The sequence below is a fragment of the Pinus tabuliformis genome, chromosome X (genome assembly GCF_031772625.1).
Source record: "Pinus tabuliformis cultivar Carrire ecotype Pingquan chromosome X, CPIR1, whole genome shotgun sequence".
In the NCBI taxonomy this organism is placed as follows: Eukaryota; Viridiplantae; Streptophyta; class Pinopsida; order Pinales; family Pinaceae; genus Pinus; species Pinus tabuliformis.
The window spans coordinates 690,198,792-690,223,668 of NC_142308.1; the positions used below are offsets into that span (position 1 = coordinate 690,198,792).

Consider the following 24,877-nt stretch of genomic DNA (forward strand, 5'->3'; position numbering starts at 1 on the left):
TGTGGGAGATTTGGCATAACTCTTCCTTGGAGAATCCAATTTGGATCAGACTAGTGGGATTGGAAAGAGGACGCATAGGGCTATTGCAGGTCACAATTTCAGAACTGGAAGAAACGAAATTACAGAGTTATAGTCATTTCAAGATCGAGCTCCTAAAATCAAGAAAAGGCGATATGAGGAAGTTTGATGGAAAAGATCCGATAAATTGGATACTTCAGATGGAGCAATATTTTGATCTACATGGTGTACCACTGTTACAAAAGGTATGTATTGCATCTTCATATTTAGAACCGGATCAATTTTTATGGTATAAAGGGCTTTGTTCTCGTAAACAACTTGTTATGTGGTCAATTTTCTCGGAGGAAATGATAGCACATTATGAGGATACAAAGAACAACACCTTCTTTAGAGCAACACCACAACAATTGGAAAGAGTAAAAGGGCTTTGTTACATAGTGGAAAGTAAAATTGTGGCAACAAGGAAGTCTACCCCTCACAACTATAAAGAGGGAAGTGTTGTTTCTCCTAGCCTTCCACAACCTACAAGGGTTACACCACAATAATTGAAAGAAAAAAGAGAAAAAGGGTTTTGTCACAATTGTGATAGCAAATGCACTAAAGGTCATAAGTGTGCTGAGAAGAAATTATTTTACATAGAGTATGAAGAGGAGGAAGAAAATGATCAAAAAACATCAAAAGAAGAGGATATACGCCAGGACCCAACCCCAGAGAAAGAAGAAATGAATCAGACCATATTTTGTAAAGCATTGACAAGAATTACCACTCCTCAAACTCTCAAGATAGAAGGAAATATCAAGAAGAAAAAGGTTCAAAAAATGAAAGATCACATTGAGAAAGAAGAAATGAATCCAACCATATCTTGTAATGCATTGGCCGGAATTACCACTCCTCAAATTATCAAGATAGAAGGACATATTAAGAAGAAAAATGTTCAAGAAGTGAAAGATCACATCGAGCATCAAGAAATGAATCCGACCATATCTTGTAAAGCATTGGAAGAAATTACCACTCCTCAAACTCTCAAGATAGAAGGACATATCAAGAAGAAAAAGGTTCAAGCAGTGAAAGATCACATTGAGCATCAACAAGAAGTTCTCCAGCTTTTAAAGGATAACGCCACTTTGGTGCAAAATCGAATGAAACAACAGGTAGAAGAACATTGTAGTGAAAAATATTTTGATGTAGGTGATTGGGTATTTTTACTGCTACATCTCAAGCAAGCTATTTATGAGAAGGAAATGTTGGAAATACTACATGCACTTAAGAAATGGCGACCTTACCAAATGGGAAGACACTTCAAGGTAAAAATGGATCATGATAGTCTTAAATACTTTTCAGAACAAATATTATCTATAGAAGAACAAAAAAAATGGGTCACAAATATATTGGGTTATGAGTTTGATATCATCTATAGAAAAGGGAAGCAAAATTTTGTTGCAGATGCACTCTTAAGAAAGGATGAGGATGTGGAAGCATTGTTTTGTGCTATTTCTATTATCCAACCAGATTGGATAAACGAAGCAAGGGATGAATGGAAGAAGGACGAAGAAGTGTGGCAACTCATTCAAAAGTTGCAGAAGATCCCAATTCAAACAATATTGCCAGAACTTGAAGAGGAAAGAAAAATCATATTGGAAGCTGGAGCAGTCACAGAAACAAGAACCTGACAGCTACGAAATCAGTCAATTTCAGAGTATCTCATCAAGTGGAAGAACTTACCCATTGAATATTCCACATGGGAGGACAAGAATATTCTACAAAAGCATCAAGAACTATTCAAGCGTTGAGGACAACACTTTTTGAAGGAGAGGGGCATGTTAGGCCCCTATACTACTAGTGTAACCTCTTATTGTTATTAATACAACCCCCTTATTATATTGTTGTACCCATGTAGTCCCCATATTGTTACTATTGTGCCCCATAGAAGCCCACTATTGTTATTATTGTGCCCTTACATTATTATTGTTATGTCGGCTCTGATTATATTATCTCTTTAGACTCCTATATATAGAAAGGAGGTCTTGTCATTTGTATTATCCAAGAATTGTTCATTTGTGTAATGTCAAGGAGGTTGCCCCCTCGAAAAGGCTGGATTCTAAGGCGTTCAACTATCTTTTCTATCTTTTTGTGAGCTGGTTTCATAACATTTACCTACTTATTTTCCAATAAGTTATTTACGAAATCCCTTCAGTAAATATCAGTGTTGCGAACATCGCGATGTTTTCAAAAAATAACGTTTTTTCGAGCTGTCAATTAAATAGGATGATTTTTTGAGCGTATTTTTTATTTTCAAAAAATTGTTAGTTGACGGGAAAAATCGCGGGGGTTCGAAACATCGTGTTTTTAAAGAAAATTTTTGGTTTTTATTTGTCATTTTTTGCACACAGCAGGCTTGTTTGAGAGTTGAGGAGGAGAGGAAGGCGACTACTGGGGCAGAGGAGGAGAAAAACGGAAGATTTTAATATTCCAAGCAAGACAAATTCGTGTTTGGACCAAATTTCTTCGGCAAATCGTGGTTTCCAGGTATAAGCACCAAATTTGGCCATTTTTTTGCGATTTTTTCTTGTTTTTGCTTGGGTTTCTATAACCCATTGATTATCAATGATTTTTGAGTGGATTTGATTGCGTTTTCTTCATTTTTGTTGCATAGAGTGGAAAGGGTTCATTTTAGTCAAAAATGCAAAAACTTGATTGTTAGATTTGCTAGTTTAATTTCTTTTTGTGCTCTATTTTTTTGCATCATTTTTGTTTGGGTTTGAATGTGCATTTTTCTATTATTGTTGCATTGAGTTGAGGTTTTTTTTTTTTTGTCAAAAATTCAATGTGTTGTGTCATTTATGTAATTTTTTTTTAAATTTTTTTAACTTGCAATTCTTCTTGTGGCCTAGGTTCAACTTCAAACTTCATCTTACGTTAAAACTCAAGAGTTCAACCAAGTTACGAACATGCCAAGGAAATTGGACCCTCTATGGAATTTCGTGAACCTGATGGAGGGTTTGATACATAAAACTTGTCTTGCAAGTTGTGTGGGCATTATATGTCAGGGGGATTTATATATTGAAGTATCACCTTGCAAAAATCCCTGGACATGAGGTAGGGCCTTGCACCAATACAAATCCGGAAACCATCCGAAGAGCCCTCTGATCATTGGAAGAATTAGATCAAGCAGAACTGTCCAAGTCAGATTTGAGGAATCAACTAGCAGGAAATAGAGTGTTAGGAGGTGAATATGATCGTGGCATTGGTTCTACTTCAACATCAGTATCTACAGCCAACCTTGTAGCTACCTCACCATATTTTTTCCTAGAACCACGACTGGTTTACAACCATCTATCTCTTCAATGCTTAAAAAAATAAAGAAAGAAGAAGCTGACAAGTTGTTGGGCAAGTTTCTTTTTTGGAGTGATATTCTTTTCAGCGTTGCAAGGAATAATCCATTTTTCCAGCCTGCTGTTGATGCTATTACAATTGTTGGCCTAGGGTACAAAGTCCCTTCTTATGATGATTTTAGAGACCGCATTCTTCAAGATGAAAATGTTGACTGCACCAAAAGATTGGAGGAGTTTAGGGCATCATGGGCACACAGGATGCACTGTGATGTCAAATGGTTGGACCAATCAAATGGTTGGACAATCAGGCCGAGGAAGAAATTCCTGTGTAAATGGTTGTTTATTAATACAGATAACTCGATTCTGAGTTTGTGTGATGTGTATTTGAATTATAAGTTGTGTGTGAACTTGAGTAATTTTGCGTAACGTAGGTTGCAGGTGTGTAGAATCAGAGAAGAAGTGCAGAGAGGAGTGTTATGGTTTTACACACAGACAGTATTGGAGAAAGCATTTAATGTTACAGCGAAGGTGAAGGAAGCATAAAGGCGCGAGTGGAGATCGAGATTAGAACAAGTGAAGATCGTGAGGCGAAGACAAATACACAAGCAAAAAGCTGAATGGGTGATTACACATTAAGAACCAAAAGAACGTAACAATGTTCAGAAATCGTTGGATCCATTTGATCAACGGACGAGATTGTGTGCAATACAAGGATAAGATTAAGTCACGCGAAATAAAGTCAAGAAGATGAATGGCGGAGATTAACACCACGTGTTAGTAGAAGGATGGAGTGGTATTTGCAAGGGGTAAGCAGTTTCTCGCGCGCCCTAAAGGTGGTAAGCGGTCTTTCAAAATTTCACGCGATTACCTTTAGCGGCTGACACGTAGCAAACGATGGAGAGAGAAAACCACTTTTCTCGCGTGCTTCCAATTTGATATCGGTCGTGCAAATATCTGCGCGAGATTGCGCAATAACCGTTGGATCGAGTGGGATTGATCAACGATGGTGATCAACCAAGTTTGTTGATGAGCGGATGATGCGATAGCCGTTGAATCAGATGAGATAAATCAACGGTGGGGATTGGCTAAGTTAGTTAGCAATCGGGTGACACGATAACTGTCAAATCGAGGAATGAGATTGACGACAGAGATTTAACGCACTAAGGAGAGCATCGATGTATGTGCAAAGGTTTGTGTAAGGGCAAAAAGGTAAGGTTTAAGTGTGGTTTATGAGATATTTCTATTATACAGAAATTATAAAAGAAATAAGCGGATTAATGTTTTATGGGTTAAGTTTGAGTTTAACCAAAGTCTAAAGACTAGGGTATGTTTGATAAGTGTCGGAGGTGAAAAGTAACCCAAGTTATAACCTGTGTATAGTTAAATGAATGTTTCCACGTAGTGTTTAATTAAGGAGCCTTAAACCTTGATTTGTGAAGGTTTTACTAAGACAAAGGAATATTAGAAATTCCTGGGACATGTACACACATAGTGTGACATGCAATCTTAATTGCATACTATGGGTATATGCGTCTTAGGCAACATCATTGGGTTATTTGCGGCTTAGGCTTGCATCAATTGGTATCAAAGCATGATTCTTTGAGAAAACTTAGAACAGAGTTATGTTTTGAAGGTATGTATGCAGGCAAGAGGAGATCAGATTTTAAATCTGACAAACAGTGGGCACACAGAGATAAAGTGTAGCAGAATTGCAGATGCAAAGGAAACATAGAACAATCCATTCAAAGTGCAAGTGAATGGTAGAACAAGATCATGCAAAGGTCTTGAAGATAGCAGGTGAGAAGATTGCAACAACCTAGAGCAAGGAGTGCTCAATTGGTTCCAGAGGAGAGAACCAGAGAGATGCCAAAAGACTGAGCTCAGAGGAGAGAAGCTTAGTGAGGTATCATGTAGCAAGAGGGACTTGTTACTGCAGAGGTTTTGTTGCAGCTCACGGAAAGATCATCAAGGCAATTCCACAAGGATGTGGGTAGAATTGCTAAGGGATGAAGAAAGGTCGTAAGAATTTCTGAGTGAAAGAAGAGGTGGTCAAAACCTAGTATTTCATTGTGATTGAAATACAAGAGAACAATTGTGTTCTTAAAATGTCCAGTTGAGTTGAGGCCTAGAAGGAGCAGAGAGAGGTGCTCAAAGAGGTTCGAGAGAATAGAGAACCAAGTGCTTGTCAAAAGACCAAGTACAGAGGAGAGCTTGGTGAGGTAAGTGGCAGCAGGGAGGACTTTCTGTTGCAGAGGCTTTAGTACAGCTCATAGTAAGTGAGTGAGGAACTCATGAAGATAGAGAAGAAGATGACTATTGATGGTCATGACAAAGATAACAGAGGTTCCGAGGAAGACCACAACAGAAGAAAAGTGAAGAAGGAGGATGCCAAGGAAAAGGGCAAGATAATGAGTCAAGAGGAGCGTGACAAAGAGATTGCAGAGTTGAAAGAACAACTCAATGTATTAAGGATGATACTAGAGGAAAACCAAAGACAAGGTTGGGTCTTGAGGAAAAAGGCAGTGAAATGGTCTAAGTTACAGAAAAGGCTACAACAGAAGCAAGTGAAGTGGCTGGTGGAAGAACTTAGAGAAGCTGAGTTGGAAATGGAAGTTTTCATTTGTGAAACCGAACAGGGTGAAGTTCTGGGTGAAGATGAAGATTGGAGATCTGTGGAAGATCTTATGAATTATTGTGAGAATTCAAGAAAACAAGGAGATATGATGACTGAAGCATCTAGTGAGACCAAAAGGTCTTATGTTTTTAAAACTGATAGTTTGTGTATGATTGTAGGTATTGCAGGAGAAAAGAAACTTTGTGAAGATGTCTTCAGGATGGATGAAGATCTTGAAGTGAAAGGTGACAAAGAATATTTCTCAGAAGAGGAAGAATTTCACTGGTTACAGCAGAAAGAGTCTATGGATGAGTTACTCAATGAGAGAAGACAGTCATTTAAAGCTGTCATAGAGATGGAAGATCAGGATCTTATTCTGATGAAGAATGAAGGAATATTGTCTCAGAGAGGTAATCTAATGAATTTGATTAATGTTATTGATGAAGAACAAATGCAGGAGAATATTAATGCAGATGATGAGACAAGGATAGCTCTGGAAGAAGGGTTACAGAGGGACAACAAGGAAAAATGTATTGAAGAAGAAGGACATCTACTGAAAGATGTTAAGAAAGAAGAAGTCTATGCTAAAGATTTAGCAAAGGGAGAAAGGACATCTGATGATTGGTCACTAACAAAGGAAGGTTTTGCAGAGGATGAGCAGTCTTTTGAAGCTGTCAAAAGTATGGAAGAGTATCTTTTAGAAGATGAATACTCTGAAGTAAAGAAGGATGGAGAATGTCTCTTAAATGGGAAAAACAATGAATTATTGTAGCAGAAAGAATTTAGTAATACATTGATGTTTGAAGCTGTTACAATCCAAGAACAATTTCTTGTGAAAGAAGGAGATGAGAATCAGTCTGAAGAGCTGATATGTGAAGCAACAATTGAGACTGTTGAACCTTGTAATTCTCAAATTGATAATTTGTGTATAAATGCAGGAATTATAAGTGATGATGAAATACTTATGAAGTGTCACAGAGAACTTGAATTGCTGGAGTATTTGCTGAAAAACTCAGAGTATGACAGTGTGATTGTAGATGAAATAGTTCACTACAGTGGACAAGAACAGAAAGACATCATTGAAGCAGATGGTGTGGAAGAGAGACTTGCTTACAGTTTTGAGAGTCCTTTAGAGAATTCTTTAAAGAGGTTGAATCAGCATACTGATGTGTTGATAGAGGAGGAAAAATCAGAGTAGCATACTGAAATGTTGCCAAAGGAAGAAGAGGCACTGAGGCCTTATGTTTTTCATTTTAATAATTATTTTGTGAGTGCAAGTTTTGTTGCAGATGCTGGAGAAAATTTGGCACATATGAGCAGCCAAGTAAAGAAAGAAGAGGAAGGAAAATATGTTGGAATTGATGAACAACATAGTAATGTATTTGAGGGGAATCAAGTACAAAGGAAATTGGAGGACAATTTACTTTTTGAAAGTAAATTTACAGATATTGAACAGAGGTTGTTTGGACAACAACAAGAGGGTAAGGATGAAAGGGCGGTAGTAAGAATCCAACAACTTCAAAGAGAAGACAACAAACAACAGTTTGAAGATGAGTGGACAGAGTACAACAAAAAATGGCAAAGTAATTATCAGTCAAAAGATAAATTGGACATAGAGATTGAAAGAATAATAAGATTGATGATGAAGGTGTCTTAGAAGAAAGCAGCAGTAAGAAGACCAAGCAACAACAAGAGAAAGATAGCCGTAGACTGTGAAAGTATAGCTAGTGGAGCAAAGCAACATAAAGTGTGGAAACCTGGAGAACAACAACAAACAACAGCAACAACCAAAGACAAATTACAGAGCAAAGTATGGGATCCAGCAAGACAAAGGTCGGAAACACATGATCAGGAGCTCATGATTATTTTAACCTTGGGAGTTTGATGTAGGAGCATTTAGCTCAACAATTTCATTATATTTTAGTTAACCTAGGGGGTCTTGTGTTTTCAAGGAAGTTGGATTCCTATGTATGTAATTATTAATGTTTTGAGTGATTAGAATAGGAATTAATTAGATATTGTGAGGATATTTGTAAATGCTCTCGAATGTAGGAGAACATGAGTGATGATGAGTGATTAGTGGAGACTGAGAGAGTTGGAAATCAATTATAAGTCTTAGACTAGAAAGTGGTGTCATGATTCGTGGAACTAGAGAGGATTCTTAGGGATTACTGGAGTTAAAAGTGGACTTAGAGGATATTCAGGATTTAGTTCAGCAGATTAAGGATCTGAACCAGAATTGGTTAAACAGAACCTTTTGTATAAATGTAAGCTTAAAAGGCATAGTAGTAAGGTAGAGAGTTAGTCAGTCACTCAGGAGTCAGAGAGACAGTCATTTAGGCCTATGGGCAAGAAAGGAAAGGCCACTGATATTGAAAATCAGGCCGAGGAAGAAATTCCTGTGTAAATGGTTGTTTATTAATACAAATAACTCGATTTTGAGTTTGTGTGATGTGTATTTGAATTATAAGTTGTGTGTGAACTTGAGTAATTCTGTGTAATGTAGGTTGCAGGTGTGTAGAATTAAAGAAGAAGTGCAGAGAGGAGCGTTATGATTTTACACACAGATAGTATTGGAGAAAGTCTTTAATGTTACAGCGAAGGTGAAGGAAGCATAAAGGCACAAGCGGAGATCGAGATCAGAACAAGTGAAGATTGTGAAGCGAAGACACATACACAGGCAGAAAGCTGAATGGGCAATTACACATTAAGAACCAAAAGAACGTAACAGTTTTCAGGAAGTTGTTGGATCCATCAGATCAACGGACGAGATTGTGTGCGATAGACGGATAAGATTAAGTTGTGCGAAATATAGTCAAGAAAATGAATGGTGAAGATTAACACCATGTGTTAGTAGAAGGACAGAGTGGTATTCGCGAGGGGTGAGCAGTTTCTCGCGCACCCTAAAGGTGGTAAGCGATCTTTCAAAATTTCACGCGATTACCTTGAGTGGTTGACATGTAGCAAACGATGGAGAGAGAAAACCACTTTTCTCGCGTGCTTCCAATCTGATATTGGTCGTGCAAATATCTGCGTGAGATTGCGTGATGACCGTTAGAACGAGCGAGATTGATCAACGGTGGTGATTAGCCAAGTTTGTTGGCGAGCGGATGATGCGATAGCCATTGGATCGGATGAGACAGATCAACGATGGAGATCGGCTGAGCTCATTAGCGATGGGGTGACGCGATAACCATCAGATCGAGGAATGAGATCGACGACAGAGATTTAACACACTAAGGAGAGCATCGATGTATGTGAAAAGGTTTGTGGAAGGGCGGAAAGGTAAGGTTTAAGTGTGGTTTATGAGATATTTCTTTCATACGGAAATTATAATAGAAATAAGCAGGTTAATGTTTTATGGGTTAAGTTTGAGTTTAACCAAAGTCTAAAGACTAGGGTATGGTTGATAAGCGCCGGAGGTGAAAAGTAACCCAAGTTATAACCTGTGGATAGTTAAATGAATGTTTCCGTGTAGAGTTTAATTAAGGAGCCTTAAACCTTGATTGTGAAGGTTTTACTAAGACAAAGGAATATTAGAAATTCCTGGGACATGTACACACATAGTGTGACATGCAATTTTAATTGCATACTGTGGGTATATGTGGCATAGGCTGCATCATTGGGTTATTTTCGGCTTAGGCTGGCATCAGTGCGCCCCGCCATTACATGGTTTGCTACCAGTTTCATATCTCTTCAATCCCTCTTGAATTCTATGTGGGATGTGAAGAGAAAGTTTTTTTCAAATGAGTGGCGTGCTTTGACATTTATTTGCAAACCAGAGGGAGAGGCCATATGCAGATTAGTTTCATACCAGGAAAACTTCTGGGCGAGATTACAAGAGGTGTGCAACATTACTGAACCTTTGGTAAAGGTTCTTCGATTAGTTGATGGTGACAAGCCCGCAATGGGCTACTTGTATGAGGCCATGTACAGGGCCAAAGAATCCATTCAGACCTACTATGATGATAAGGGAGATAAGGGGTTTTAGAAACAAGTTCTCCTGTGGGAAGTGATTGATGAACGATGGAACAACACACTCCATCGCCCCATTTATGCTGCAAGGATCTACCTGAACCTCACATTTTTTTACCCCTGTGGGTTTTTATTTGATGCTGAGGTCATGGATGGATTCTTCACCTGTGTTTTAGAGGATGGTGCCATCTCTAGCAGAACGTGCAAAAATCTCCAAAGAAATGGAGATATACAGGATGGTAGGTGGCACATTTAGCTTTGATATGGCTGTGGTTGATAGGAAGACTAAAATGCTAGGTATTTTTTAATTTGTTTCAAATTCCATTGTCTCTTCAAGTTCATAACTTCATACTTTGCCTTAAATTTCAAATTTCATTTTTTCTTATGTTTATCTTATTTGTAATTTTGTTGTAGATGCATGGTGGAGAAGCTATGGTGCCAGAGTACCCCATCTGTGAAAGCTTGCCATTCAAATCCTCAGCCAAACATGTAGCTCCTCAGGATGCGAGCGCAACTAGAGTGTATTTGAAAAAATACACACCAAGAAGCGCATCAGGTTAAACTTAAAACTTGAAATATTCCAAATTTCCAATTAATTTTTTGAATTCATTAAATAATATTTTTTTTATAATTATTATTTTGTGACCTTTGTACAGGTTGGAGTCCCAACGACTTAATGACATGGTCTACGTCTACTACAATCTTCGATTGTGGGTGAGACAACTTGAGAGGACACTTGATATGGAGGCCATCTCATTGGATGGGATTGACACCACTACTGCATGGAGAGTTGAGGCTGAGAGGCCTCTCATGGAGTTTGCTGATGAGTGGTTAGAGCAGGAGGTAGTGGAAGGCGTAGAGGGGGCGAAGGAGGAGGAGGATGAGCAACAGGAGGAGGAGGTGACACCACCTAGCGAGGCTGCCCCTGCCACCAGTATAGGACATGGTCTACCTCCTATAGCTCGTAGTTCTTCAACTTCTAGAGCACAATAGAGTCCATTGTCAACTCCACCAACATCTACATCTAGAGGGAAAGGGAAAGCTATTACATTTTCTCGCAAGAGAGGCAGAGGAAATCAATACTATTAGTTATTTGGTTCATTTCATTGTATATGACATTATGACTCATGATATGAGATACATTATTATATTTTTTGTTGATATTTTGAGGCTGAGTTGGGACTTAGGAGTTAGGACTTACTATTCAGGACATGATTCACTGTTATGTGTGATGTAGCACTAGAAATGATATTACACATCTTATATATTAGTTCTTTTATCATATTTATGTGTCAATGTATTTATTTTATGTCATAGATGCTTTAGATATTAAAAAATTGAAAAGAAATGAATATTTTTGTATTTGCCAATTTTTTCTCGATTTTTACGATTTTTTCCGTTTTCCCCCCGCTGATTTAATCCCTATCACGATGTTTGCAACATTGGTAAATATTAAAATAAATTTTACTACAATATCACACCATTATACAGAAACAAATACATGCACAAGAATCAAACACATCAACACAATTATTTTTGGACAATTGTCCCCGGAAAAACCCAATGTTGGAAAACCGGTGCAGCAGAGGAGGATTTTATTAATCAGCATTTCTTGAGTACAACTAGGGTGCCAAATTGGCTCACCCAATAGAGATAACCACCAATGTTTTACAAAACGGACTCGGATTCGGACTCGGCCGAGGATCGACTCGGAAACGGAAACGGAAACGGCAATGACTCGGCCGGCTCGATTTCAATGACTCGGTCGTTGTAAAAAATACATTAAATATTTATTTTTTTTATAAAAAAACATAATTTTAAATAGTTTAAACATAATTTTAAATATTTTCATTCAAGTTTCCAAACACACAACATTATAATATACATGGAAGACAACATATGATCAAAGTAGGCTCATGAACCAATCCATTATATCAAAATGGTACGGTGTACCCAATGGCAATAGTAAATACATAGTCAACTGTAGTCTGTCATACATGATCAAAGACTCAAGAGTCAAAACAAAATACAAATAACCAAGGAGGCTAGTAGCTACTGGCTACTGCCAGAGGAGCCAAGATCATCTCGACCAATCTCTGGATCATCATCATCAGAGGCAGAGCCAGACAAGGGGCCCCATGGCTCCTCCTCATCATCATCGTCTCCAACTGCAACTGTAGAAGTGGTGCCAGTACCAGTACCACTAGGCTGTGAAGCAGATGCAAGCTGAGATAGAGTACAAATGCGGCTGCGCTTCTGTCGTGGCTGAGCAGAGGAAGGCGAAGCACCTACAACTGGAGTCCTACTAGCTGGCTGTGAGACTGAGGCTGGTGGATTGGGATCTGCATTCAACTGAACACGCTGCAGTGGATCTCCAACATCAAGTTCATCAAGATCCTCATCAGGATCAAACTCTGGTAGACGACTCTCCACTACCCAATCTGATGTTGGATCAATGTCTTCCAACACAATGGGATCTGAATCAGGTCTTTTGTTCAGCAATTGGTTCCGTCTGAGCCGAAGGTTGTATTGGACAAAAACTAGATCATTCAACCGTTTTTGCTCCAAACGGTTTCTCTTCTTTGTGTGAATCCTCTCAAAGACAGACCAATTGCGCTCACACCCAGATGCACTGCAAGTTTGACTCAAAATACGAATTGCAAACCTTTGCAATTCAGGGCACTGGCCACCAAAGGCCTCCCACCATTGTGCTGCAAAAAACATAGGAGTGTAATGAATTATGAGTTAGATGAAGGCTGAAGCTCAACAAAATTACAAATTATATCTAACTTGAAATTGAGAAATTGAAAATTGAAATTTTTGTTTACCTGGCTCATCTGCTTCTCTTGCAATCTTTGCTAGGTTCTTCCCTAAGGTACCTGTTGCATTGGTGAAGGATGTGACCTGCTGATGTATCAGTAGCTGATCAGACTCCGATGGGACCATGCGCTCAATGCAATCAACCAGTCCATCTCTGACCTCCCCCCTCAAAGCTCCTGACTCCTTAGCTTTATAATGATACCGTGGGTTCAAAAAATACCCAGCTGCATGTATAGGGCGATGGAGTTGATTGTTCCATCTTTCATCAATGATTGCCCAAATGGGCCCATACTTTGCCACTCTATCCTTGTATGCTGCCTTTATTTGCTCCTTTGCTTGATCCATAGCCTCATAAATGAAGCCCATAGCCAACCTTTCCCCATCCACCAACCGCAACACCTTAACTAGTGGCTCAGCAACCTTCACAATCTCTGTTGCCTTTCTCCAAAAAGTTTCATCATGGACTTTCCTTCTCAATTCTCTGCCTTCTGGTTTGTTAGACCAACTGCTATTATTCCAATCATCACTGGAAAACATCTTTTGCAAGTTTCTATGTTGGGAAAGCATAGATTGCAATGTCAAAAAATGTGTAGCAAATCTAGTGATGGCAGGCCTAATAATATCCTTGCCTCCAGTGTGTTTCCTCATGATACTCAAAACCAGTGTATGATTGTAGATAAATTTTGTTATGCTTTTGGCATTATCTACAGTGTTTCTGACCCAATCTAATTTCCCAATATCCTCAAGCATGAGGTCTATGCAATGTGCAGCGCATGGGGTCCAAAAGATGGTCTTGTGTTTTTCCTCTAACAGTCTACCAGCAAGAACATAGTTAGAGGCATTGTCTGTGATGATTTGAACAACATTAGCCACCCCCACACCCTGAATAACCTCATCCAATAGCTGAAACAACAAGTGGCCATCTTTTACCTTATCAGATGCATCAACTGATTTTAAAAACATGGTTCCCTGTGGGCAGAAGACAAGAAAGTTTATGATGGTACGGTTTCTTTGATCAGTCCATCCATCTGACATGATGGTACACCCTGTTCTTGCCCATGATTCCTTGAAATCTTGCAAATACTCATTAATTGATGTAATTTCTTTCTGCAAACGAACCCCCCTTAGCTCTTGCATAGTAGGGCCTTTGAAGCCTTTTCCAGCAGCATGTATGGCCTCAAACATAGGCTCATAATATGGTGAACGAGCAGCATTAAAGGGGATATCAGCATCATACCACCATCTAGCTATGTAGTCACAAGCAGTCTCCCTCAATTCTTTCTTCCAATGGTCATCTAAAGTGGGCTGAGAAAGTCCTTTACTAACTTCAGGACCATGTGCATCTGATGGAGAGGAGCCTGAGTGAGTGAAAAAACTTTTGATAGTCCCATCACCCTTCATTCTACCCTTTCCCTTATCTTGAACAGAAGCAAAAGAGGGAGGAACATAACGGAAAGGGTTTGATGCATCAGTTTGAGGGATAGAGGAAGAACCCTCAAACTCATAGTGGGGGTTGGCAGCCATCATTCTTTGTATCTCCCTCTTCCTCCCAATTTCAGCCTGTATCTCTTTTTGCCTAGTCTTATCTGCTTCAAATTTTTCAAAGCTTTCCAACAAAGTCTTTCTAATCTCCCCAATTTCGGGGGATTTACATGCAGTAATATTGCCTTTAATCCCTGCCAAGTGTTGTTTCAGCCTATGAATCCCCCCAGGACCTGACTTAATTTTCCTATGGCAAAACTTGCAACACATCTCATCATCAACCATTTCAACATATGCCCAAGCAGCATCTTTTGCTCTAGGTGCCATTTTTTGACTAGGAAAACAATCTGAAAATGAAAAAAAAAAATAAAAATTGATTCAATGTTCATTTATTTGACTAAAAACACTCTCTAAGCTATCTTTATATGCACCTAAAATTTAACAAGTAAAAACAGATTTATAGAGGTGGAAAAAAATACCTCCAGGCACAAACTGCCTCCTCAAACTTGCTCCAAAAATCAGCTCCTCAATGCTGCTCCAAATGGCTGCCCAAGAAGCTCCTCACTCCAGCTACAATGCTCCTCCAAGACTCCTCACTGCTGCTCCAAAACAAGCTCAAGAACTGCTCACTAACTCTCAAAGAAGACTCTCACTCAAATGCATAAGACTGCTGTGAGTGAAATGAGAGCATTTGGCTGTCTTAAATAGAGTTTGGGAGGGGGAAATGGACCCCAAATGCATTTAACTAATCACATAAACCTTTTCATGTCCACAAACCCTAACCAAATCAGCCAAAAATCAGCAAAAAATTAATTTTTTTCAAGTTAAAACGCTGCCCAGCGGGTTCCAAACGGTACGGCCGTTTTTTGACGTGACCCGGCCGGGTTGACCGGGTCAGCTATGACCCGGCCGAGTCATTGGCTGACTCGGCCGGGTCATAGCTGACCCGGTCACCGAGCCGGGTCATGGGGCCGAGTTGAAATTTTTTTTGTTGACCCGGAACGAAACGGCCGTTTCGGAGTCAACCCGGCCGTTTCGTAAAACAATGATAACCACACAACAATAATACCATAAAATCCTTCGGCGCTTCCCCTAGGCTGAGCGTCAGTCCAACTAGCCTCTGTGCAGCTCCCAGACCCTCTGTGTCAGCACTCTGCCTCACTGCACCAGCACTTGGCCTCTTTGCGTCACCCACGTAAGCCCTCCAGTCATTGTGCAGTCCAGCCTCAAGAAGAGCTTCATACATGACATAGACTCTTTGACTTTTTAGAAGCACCTAAACATGTGCTTGACCTATGTAATGAGCAAGAAACTCATTTTATAATTTACAAAAAATATTATTTCTTTTCTTTTACAAGTGCAAAGATCAAGATTACATTTACGAAGACCGAACCTAGTTATACTTTCTTCAACAAATAGGAGTGACCTCTCACGTCACTTGGACATCACTCACTCGTCTATTCTTCTCTCTCCTTAGTCAGATTGGTTCGTACAACTTGGTGATCATCCAAAAGGGGATACCAAAAAATGAGGCACAATGACTATGGAAAATGGTAGAATAGAGTATCAAATAGAGGCCAAAAACAAGTCTGAACGAGCTTCCTTCTTATCTCTCTTGTTATGGAAGTCACATGCTTTATTACATTATAGAAACAACTATTACCAATTATCGATGTGATAGAGATCCTTCATAAAATTAGAGGCTACTTAAAACCTTATATTTCATCCCCTCAAAGGATCACTTTGTTATAAATTTTAGTCTTAATTTCTTTTCATTTATGGTTAACCACTTTAGTGGTTATTGCGGTCCCACCCTTTGGGGTCTTAAGGGTAAACCCTAAACATAGTTATTGGAGAGGCCTTAGCCTCATTTGATATCACATTGCATACACAATGCATCGTACTTTTTGGGATCATCTTATGAAGACATGCTTCATTGTTTAAAGGTGTTTCTCAATATGACCATTCCATTTGGATACTTTGGGCTTATCATGAAATCCTTTCTCTTTGCACGGTGATTTGTAGGGCTTTCCCAAACCCTACAAGATGCCATTATTTAATGCCCATTTTTGCAATTCAAGTCTTGTTGATTATTGAGTTACTATATGAAGAGGTTGGATTATTGATGTATGACATGTGTATATATGGAAGGATACTTATATCAATGAAGGATATTGGATATACACATATATGTTCAAATACATAGATCTATGCTTATGTGTAATGTTCCATGGGGATGTGTCCCCTAGGGTGGGGTGCACACACCTCTTGCACCCCATGCACCTAGGATGGGGGACGTCTGGGGAAACGTTTTCACACATCCCCCTTTTGGGGAGATGTGGGGAGATGCAGGGGGGATGTTTCCCCAGTGTGGGGGGCGTGATTCCCCAAAAAGGGTGCTTTTGGGCATCCCCCCTCAGAAGGGGCTAGGCATGCCCCCTTAATTTTTGCTTGAAAATAATAATTTATGAGTGGGGAAGTTTAATATTGAACCCTAGGGCCCTACTAATGCTATGTAATTAATGGTAATGTTAAATTGTTAAATTAATGACACTTTTATTTAAATTTTTAACATCACCATGAAATGACTCACGATGTTTGAGAGTGGTTCCAACCTCATTGGACTTCACATGGAGGAAATAGAGTTTCATACCCCATTCAAAATTCAACACACTTAACAATTTTCAGGATTTTAGGGTTGGGGGGTTTGCAATGTTTCCATTAGATTCTATTAAGTATGAGGGTCTAGAAATACCATTTAATTAAGAGAACCAAGCCCAGAATCACCCCTTTTGAGGGGGGGACATTCCCCCCTCAATTTTGTCTAATAACCCTTGAGATTAAAAAAAAATAAAAAATAAAAGAAAATTAAGACTATAAAGAAAAATACATAACAAATATCAAAACTTAAACTAATTTGCAACCCCTAACTCACTCATTCGACTTACCTAACTTACCTCTACTTGGCTTACCGCAAAGAGCTATCTGACTTACCGGTTAATTGTTGCCTCTCCTCCCTCACAACGCACCTTCAATGTTCATTGTCTATTTTTAATTTTAAGTTTTAACTTGTTAGTCTTGACTCTAAATATCAATGACCTTAGATTGATTCTTTGACTCGTCACTCTTTACTATTTTTGAGTTTGAGTTATATCAATTTACTATTCTAGTCTTTAGACTTCAGTATCTACTATAGTCTATTTTGCTTAGTACTAATTAGATTCTAGAATGATGAATTTAAATTTTAAATCAATTTAGAATCTAGAATGATGAATGATGAATTTAATTTTTAAATCAATGTAGATTCTAGAATGATGAATATGGATCAATGTATTTCATTATTGAATCTTGTGGTGTATGGATGAATGATATATGTATCAATATGAATGATGAGTATGGATTAGTGTATTTCATTATTTAATTCAATTATGTATGGATCAATGTATTTATACTTTCATTATTGAATATGAATTTGAATATATATATACCTCGACGTCCCACCGTCCCCCCTAATTTCCCTAAAATTTGAGGGTACTCCCACACATTCCCCCTTGCGTCTCCCTACACCTGCGCCCCTTGTCCTGGATTCTTGATGGAACATAGGTTATGTGTTAGATAAGGATGCCCATCTTTCCCATAAGATTAATGGAATGTGGGTGAGAACCTTCTTTTCCAATTAAGTTCCTAACTTCCATTGATGAGGCCAGGATCCTTCTTAATATACTTATGGGGTAAGTCTTTAGGTCACCCCTTTTTGAATCAAAATTTCCCTTTGGGATGAAGTGATGTTTATCCAATAGATGTTGTCTTATAGATGCTACAAGTTCCTCTATGGCAAGGCTAATTTCAAAAATTTTGTGAGAAAAGTATAATGTGAAGATCCTTTCGAGTCAAAACATCCATTGAAATGAGGTGTGTTTCACATTTGTATTAGTGTTATGGTTAACAGAGTTCTTTTGCATTGAGGTTATTTCTAATAGCACACCCGTAAGGTACCTTACAATGAAATATAACCAAGTCATTGTTCATTCTTTCATGTGCTTATGTTTTTCTAATGTTCTAGAGGGTATGATTGTCATCTTTTTATTAGATAAAACTAACATACTTGAATGGCCTTCAAATGTTATTCTGTAGGTTTTAGGTTAGAAGTTGTTATGAATTATTAATCTCTTGGCTAGTGTATTCGTTGTCTTCCAAAATTTCTTAGGTTTGGTGTTGCACTCCTTATCCCTAAACATGCCTACAGTGTAATAGATTACATCCTTAGCAACCTTTTTGTGTAACTGAATGGCTTCGTGCTTCATCTTGTCTTGTAACTACTACTTCAAGATTTTCTTTTAACCTTCATGATATATGGTCTAGTGTTGAGTTAATTTATTAACACAAATTAACACAAGTATTCATTATCAATCCAGGTTTGTAAAACTTGGAGGCATGTCCACAGTAAATGGATATCAGATATAGCCAAGCTTAGAAGACAAAATATAAGGAATTAAGGAAGTGCATATTACAAATATAAATCTATTTAAACAGTTTCTAATTTACTTCTGCAATGTATGTGAGATGAAGTGGCTTTTAACTTAAGATATCCATTTGTGTCCTTCTTCTATAATATCGCTTAATAAATATAAAAAATCATTAATCAACAACAGTTCAAGATGCATGAATAAACAATGAAGGAGACTCCTAACTTAAGAGATCTTTGGTATTCCTCATCACAATTCACTCATCATTATGCTATTGTTAGAAAACTGAAATTGCATAAAACTGCTTAAACACACTAAAGATGAATTCTAGTTTTGATCCATTAATTCAATAGAAGGAGGATTTAACTTGAACCCTTTGTTGTCCCTTCTTATCAAAGTGATAAACAAACTAAGATTCATCAACAATATAAATCATTACACATCAATTCAAGTAAGCAAATCTGAAACAAAACAAGTAAATAATTCTGAAGCAACTAGTACATGAAAATTAAGCTAGTTTAACAATGAAGTGTACTTAGCTTGGAGTGGAGGCCATCCACCATTGCCTTGCACACTTGAGGATGCTATCGACTACTGAAACTTCAGTCATTCATCTACACCAATGAACAACAAAATGGAAGTAGAACAAGTTCTTCAAATTTACTTTAAAATATTCATATGTCTCAGCATAAAGTTATATAAAAACTACATACATAAGCCTTCAAAGTTTTGGCTTTAAATAGAAGATCATGAAACAAATTGATATAAAGTATCTCTAACAATTCTTTCTACTCATATCCATCTATCCAAGCTGAATCCATCTAATCGACCAGTAAAAATATGGAGAGTCCTATGAATTCATAAAATTGCCCTATTTCCTAGGGATTTTCTGGATCACTGGTCCTATTTGACCAGTGTTGACCGAGCCTGATTTAGCTTGTTTTGACCAAACCAATTGGAGTTAGTTCAGTCCTAGTTCCCAAGCTTTCCATTCATGTATCCATCTCGAGCCCAGGTGTCCTACAAATATGACATCCATATAGCTATTACGGGAATTTCTGATTCTGTCCAAAAATTGCACTTGAAATTCAATTTTCATAAAAACTTCTAGAAATTGCAAAATTAAAATTAAATACCTGAATGTGCATAAAATACATCAAAATGAGGTGGATGTGATGGAAAATGGATGGATAATATAAGAGTTAAGTAAGTTTCCTTAAGCAAAAATGGACCAAAATTGAGGGCCAACATCTAGCACAATATTCTTTGCCCAATCTCCCTTTCATTCCTTTAAAAATAGACATTTTTTGATCCGTGACTTTTACTGCTCCAATGAAACATAGTTTTATTCATTGATTGAACTCATTTAAATGCTAATAGCATATAAATAGTAAATACACAATTTTGGAGCTTTCTGATGTTTTAAATGCACTTGTGACCCTGGGTCCTAATAAAATGCTTTATCCTGGAAATGGTACGAGTAAACACGCAGTAAGTTTATATCAAATTACCTATCGTATGATATCTGCAATTTTCAGAAGATACAAAAGGGCAATGCACTAATTTCCTGGCAGCTCCATGTATGTCCAAGATTTTGTCTTAGAATTCTTGTTTTCAAGTATGAGAAGGAAAAAGACTCTTTCCTTGCAAATCTTGGAGATTGCTTGGAACAGTTCTCCTTGATCCATACCTCTTCATGTGGACACAGAAATGACTTTTTCTTTCTTTTGCTCAAATGCAGATGGCGTTTGGTTGAAATCGATGCAGATCCTTCCAATTTGCAGCCAGAGACAAAATATTTGACTTCAATTATCCACCCAGCAAAGACATATATGGTGCTGTTATAATATGCTTCAAACCTTATTGTCCATGTCTAATACATTCCCATTTTTTGAATATGTTCTACTAGACTACCAGTTTTTGATGGTTGCAGTATTTTCTAGTTAAAATGTTTGTATTTAAAGGACTCTCCTCATAGTTTTCCAAAGCCTTTGATCATCAATTCAAGATGAAAACTATACATAGTATCTCACCATTCATGTATGAAATTTGTGTGTTGCATAGACATATTTCGTTGCTGATTGTTGATTAGAGAGTTTTTTTTGTTTTGTTTTTGTTTCTTAAATCTGAATAAGCACATTGTCTGACCTCTAGTTTCTACATCAGATAGCTTTGTATTATGTAGCTTAGCTATGATAGTGTCAACCCTGTTTTCTTGCATTATGTAGTCCACACTATTTTTCTCACTAGATCACATACATAAATGATAAAATAGATCCATAAAATTAGCATTCTTGTAATCAGCCCATCTTGAGTTTAGATGGAATATCTGACAAGGTTAAATTTAAGAATTTAATTTTTTGTGCCTATCAACAAGAAATTCCTCTAAGGATAGGTATTCAAAAAATCCAAGAAAGTTATCCCTAAGTTACACTACAGAATTTGGTATTTTGGGGAATCAAAGTGACAAACTATCTCTATTGCTTTTTTGATGAATTTAATTTGCTTCCATTTAAAAGCTTTCAGCTTTTCCAATCATTTTAAAATTGTGTTTTCAGAATTTGAAAATATATGTAGCTTTGAGAATATTGTTTTTGTCTAATTTTGTTTACAATTTGAAATTCAACTAGAATGATTAAAGGTACATTTTAAATAAAAAAACATGCCTTATGAAATGTACAGATGTTTATTCTTCCATACATTCTTGCTATTGGATTGTATTTTTGAATTCTTTGGATGTTTGAAATGAACATCTGAAAATAATTAAATTCCATATAGGACAGATGATATATAAAAATAATAGAAAAGATATTCATTGAATGATATGAATACAATGCCATGTGATTTTGTACTTATACACATTGACCAATCACAATGGTTGATTGGTCAATGTAGTTATGATGTTTTAGTTCATTTATTGTCATCATTTATTATTTTATTATTACTAATAATTATTCTTTATTTGACATTTATTTATATATTTAATATTTATGTTCATTACATTGCCTATCTCTTCAATGATGCTTTGTCCTCAAATCATATTATGGACAAACTTTTGTCTTTGTTATGACTTGCAATGCCTTCTTATTGTGCTCTTTTCTTGAAGCTGTGACGGTTGACGATATGAGATGATATAAGTTACGAAGTGTTGAGCAGAACTATCTTATTATAAATGGGTTAGACAACTTTAATTCAATTTTTTGCAAGATTATGTGATGATGGTTTCGAAGATTTGGGAATTCATTAGATTCCATGCTTGAACTTCATTGACAGTCTTATTCAGATGCAGGACACTTTTGGGGAGGCGGCCCCACCATCTCCATTGGTAGCAGGAATTGTAATGGCATGTTTTTGTCTTCACCAGGTACAGTTTGAGATGCTATTGGGTCACGTGACCTTTTCCTCACATAGACACATGTGAGTCCCATGCGGACACCACCCCCAATTCAGGGGTACCACTGGATATGGTCATGCAGATAGGAGACAAGATCTAACAATGTCAGAGGGTCACGAGGGATGGCTTGCCTTGTACAAGACTGTCTTAGAAATCGAGCCACAATGATATCATCGGACAACTATACTAGATATCTGTGGGTTCGGATCCATCATAAGGGTTCTCTGCTCAGAGACATTTATATTGTGGTCTACTATTTCTCCCCCATCCTTGTCACACTTTGCACTTTTTAGTGAATCTGAAGGGGACCCCATCCTTGAACTTTACGCAAACATTACTCACTACTCCACTCTTGGGGAGATCATTCTTTTAGGTGACTTCAAGGCCTGCACCAGAAGCCTTCAAGTACCCATACATGATTGAGTTGAGGATGCACTTTGCCTCTAGGAGATAGAGATGGAATTAATGGGTTTCCAAAGATGTTCACAAGACAGGAATGGGCCCCTCATAGGGTATGGGAGGCATCTCCTACAGTTAGGGGAATCCCATGGTCGTTTGCTTCTAAATGGGCTTCCTTGCTTGCCATGTTTAGGTGACTTCACTTGTTTTCCCCACAATAGGGGGCCAATGTGGTAAATGAAGTTTTTGGTCAGCCAAGACTTCCTCCCATGCATCCAACACCACTTTGTATCTCGTCTCCCTTTGGCAGATCACGCTCTTCTCACTTTCACTCTCTCTACACCTCCTGTCCCTTCCTCCACCCCCCAATCCACCCCTTTGTCCCCCCAAACCACCTTCCTTTTTTATAGTGATTATGCCATCTCCTACACTATCCGCCTTAAGGAGCTTCTTCGCTCTATTTCCCACTTCAGATTGATAGACACAACCACAACCAAATACGAGATACTCTCCACGACCCTTGAGGAGGCTTCCCTTGATTCTTATCCCCACACCTCCCGCAAACATGTCCATAAGTTTACCCTGGGATCTTGTCCCATGAACCATTGGTTTGATGAGGAATGCAAATCCTTTCATAAAAGGCTTCGCTTCACCATCACACATGACCCCTCATCCTCTCCTCACCTCGGCAAAGCCTATTCCCAACTACTTCACTGTAAAATGTGAGCATTTCTTTCCCAAAGAAGATGTGAGCTTTGTGCTGCCCTCTACCACTCCTCAAAATCTCTCTGGTGTGTTCTTTTTCCTCTCTGGTGTGCTCTTTTTCCTAGACACCATGATACCTCATTTGACCTTGACCTCAGACCATGTTTTCTCACATCACCTCCCTTTATGACATTCCCAGATAAACCCCGATACACATCCCTTCCCCTCCCTCCTCTTGTCACCTTTTCTTAGAGTGGGATATCAGAAGAGAAGTTAGAGCTATGAGCACCAACTAGGCAATGGACAAGGAAGGCTTCTAGGCTGATCTCCTAAAACATGGTATCCAGTCTCTCAAGTCTTATATAGCCGATCTATTTAACCAGGTGGTATGTTTTTCTTTCCCCTCCGCATGGACACGACACATTATCCATCTAATCCACAAGTCAAGGAGTAGTTGCGATATAAACAACTATGAGACTATTATGGTAGGCCATACTTTCTCTAAGCTGTATGCCACGATCTTACATCAACGACTTTCCAACGGGCTAGGTTTCCTTCATTTCTTCAGGAGGAGATTCACATTGTGATTTCTAGCAGTAGCATTTCCTTCCAGGTGGTATTTCTAGAGGATGCAGTGAGAGAGGAGGTCAAGTTGTTTGTGGAGTTGAGCAGTGTAGCTTTGCTGTGAGATTTTTCGGAGGAGAGGCTAAGGAGGGTTGTCAGCCTTTGAGGGAGTTTGGGAGTTGATTGAGCTTCAGGCTAGCAGTGTACTGTGTGACTTTCACACTACCTAGGTCAGCGCAGAGGCAATGTTTGGGGAGCTCATTTGGTGGGTAGAGTATTAGCCCTTGAGGCCGAACTTTACTGTGGAGGTTGAAGGAGCCCAATGTTACTTGGGAGCAGGAGCGAAAGTGGGGAGTGGGAGTGACATTTTCAGAAGCTCCCAGTTTGGGAGCGAATCCCAGAGCATTTTTTATATAATATATATATTTTTTATATTTTGATAGATATATGTCAACAAAAACATGTAGAATAATGAACTAGATATAAAAAACATAAAAAAAAATAGATTGAACCATATAACAACAATCATCTAGAAGTCATAATCTTCATTAACCACGTCCACAAGTTAGTAATATTGAGTCTCATGATTCATCAATCTTAAAGTTTCAAGCTTTCAAAATTCAATATATAACATTTATCATCATTGATCACCAAAGTTGTATTGTAAGCTAAGTGTAACCATTACAACAAATAATATCTAACATGAAATGAAATGTTATAAAATGAAATGAAATGAAACAACTTTCAACTTTCATGAAGCATCATATTCATAATTCATTACGAATGAGTTATAATTGCCAACTTCAAACTTAAATTGTCATATATTGTTTAAAAAAATATCATAATAAATATGAAAGAGTCAATAGTTATAAAAGCTACTAGAAACTAGAAAAGAGAAGTAAATCTATTATCTATTTCTTATGCTTGGCCCTTTTGCCACCACGAGAAATGTCTAATTTTTTGGTCTTGTTGGAAAATCAGGATCTTTGTCATTAATATCACTCTCTAAGCATTAATATCCAGAGGTATCTTTCTCATTACCTCTGTATCTGTATAGGTATCTTTGTCATTAATATCACCCTCTAAGCATTAACATAAGATAGAAAAA

The 24,877-nt window shown here is 37.9% G+C and overlaps 1 protein-coding gene across 5 annotated transcripts in view; it reads left to right on the top strand.

The window, feature by feature from the left end:
• Positions 1-24,877, top strand: part of LOC149141853 (Asparagine synthase family protein) — a 414,294-nt gene that overhangs the window by 268,907 nt on the left and 120,510 nt on the right. For all 5 annotated transcript variants that reach the window (XM_089450144.1, XM_089450142.1, XM_089450145.1 and 2 more), the window contains one exon: positions 20,449-20,542. In XM_089450144.1, the coding sequence (XP_089306270.1) occupies positions 20,449-20,542 (94 nt within the window). The remainder of the gene's footprint in view (positions 1-20,448; positions 20,543-24,877) is intronic.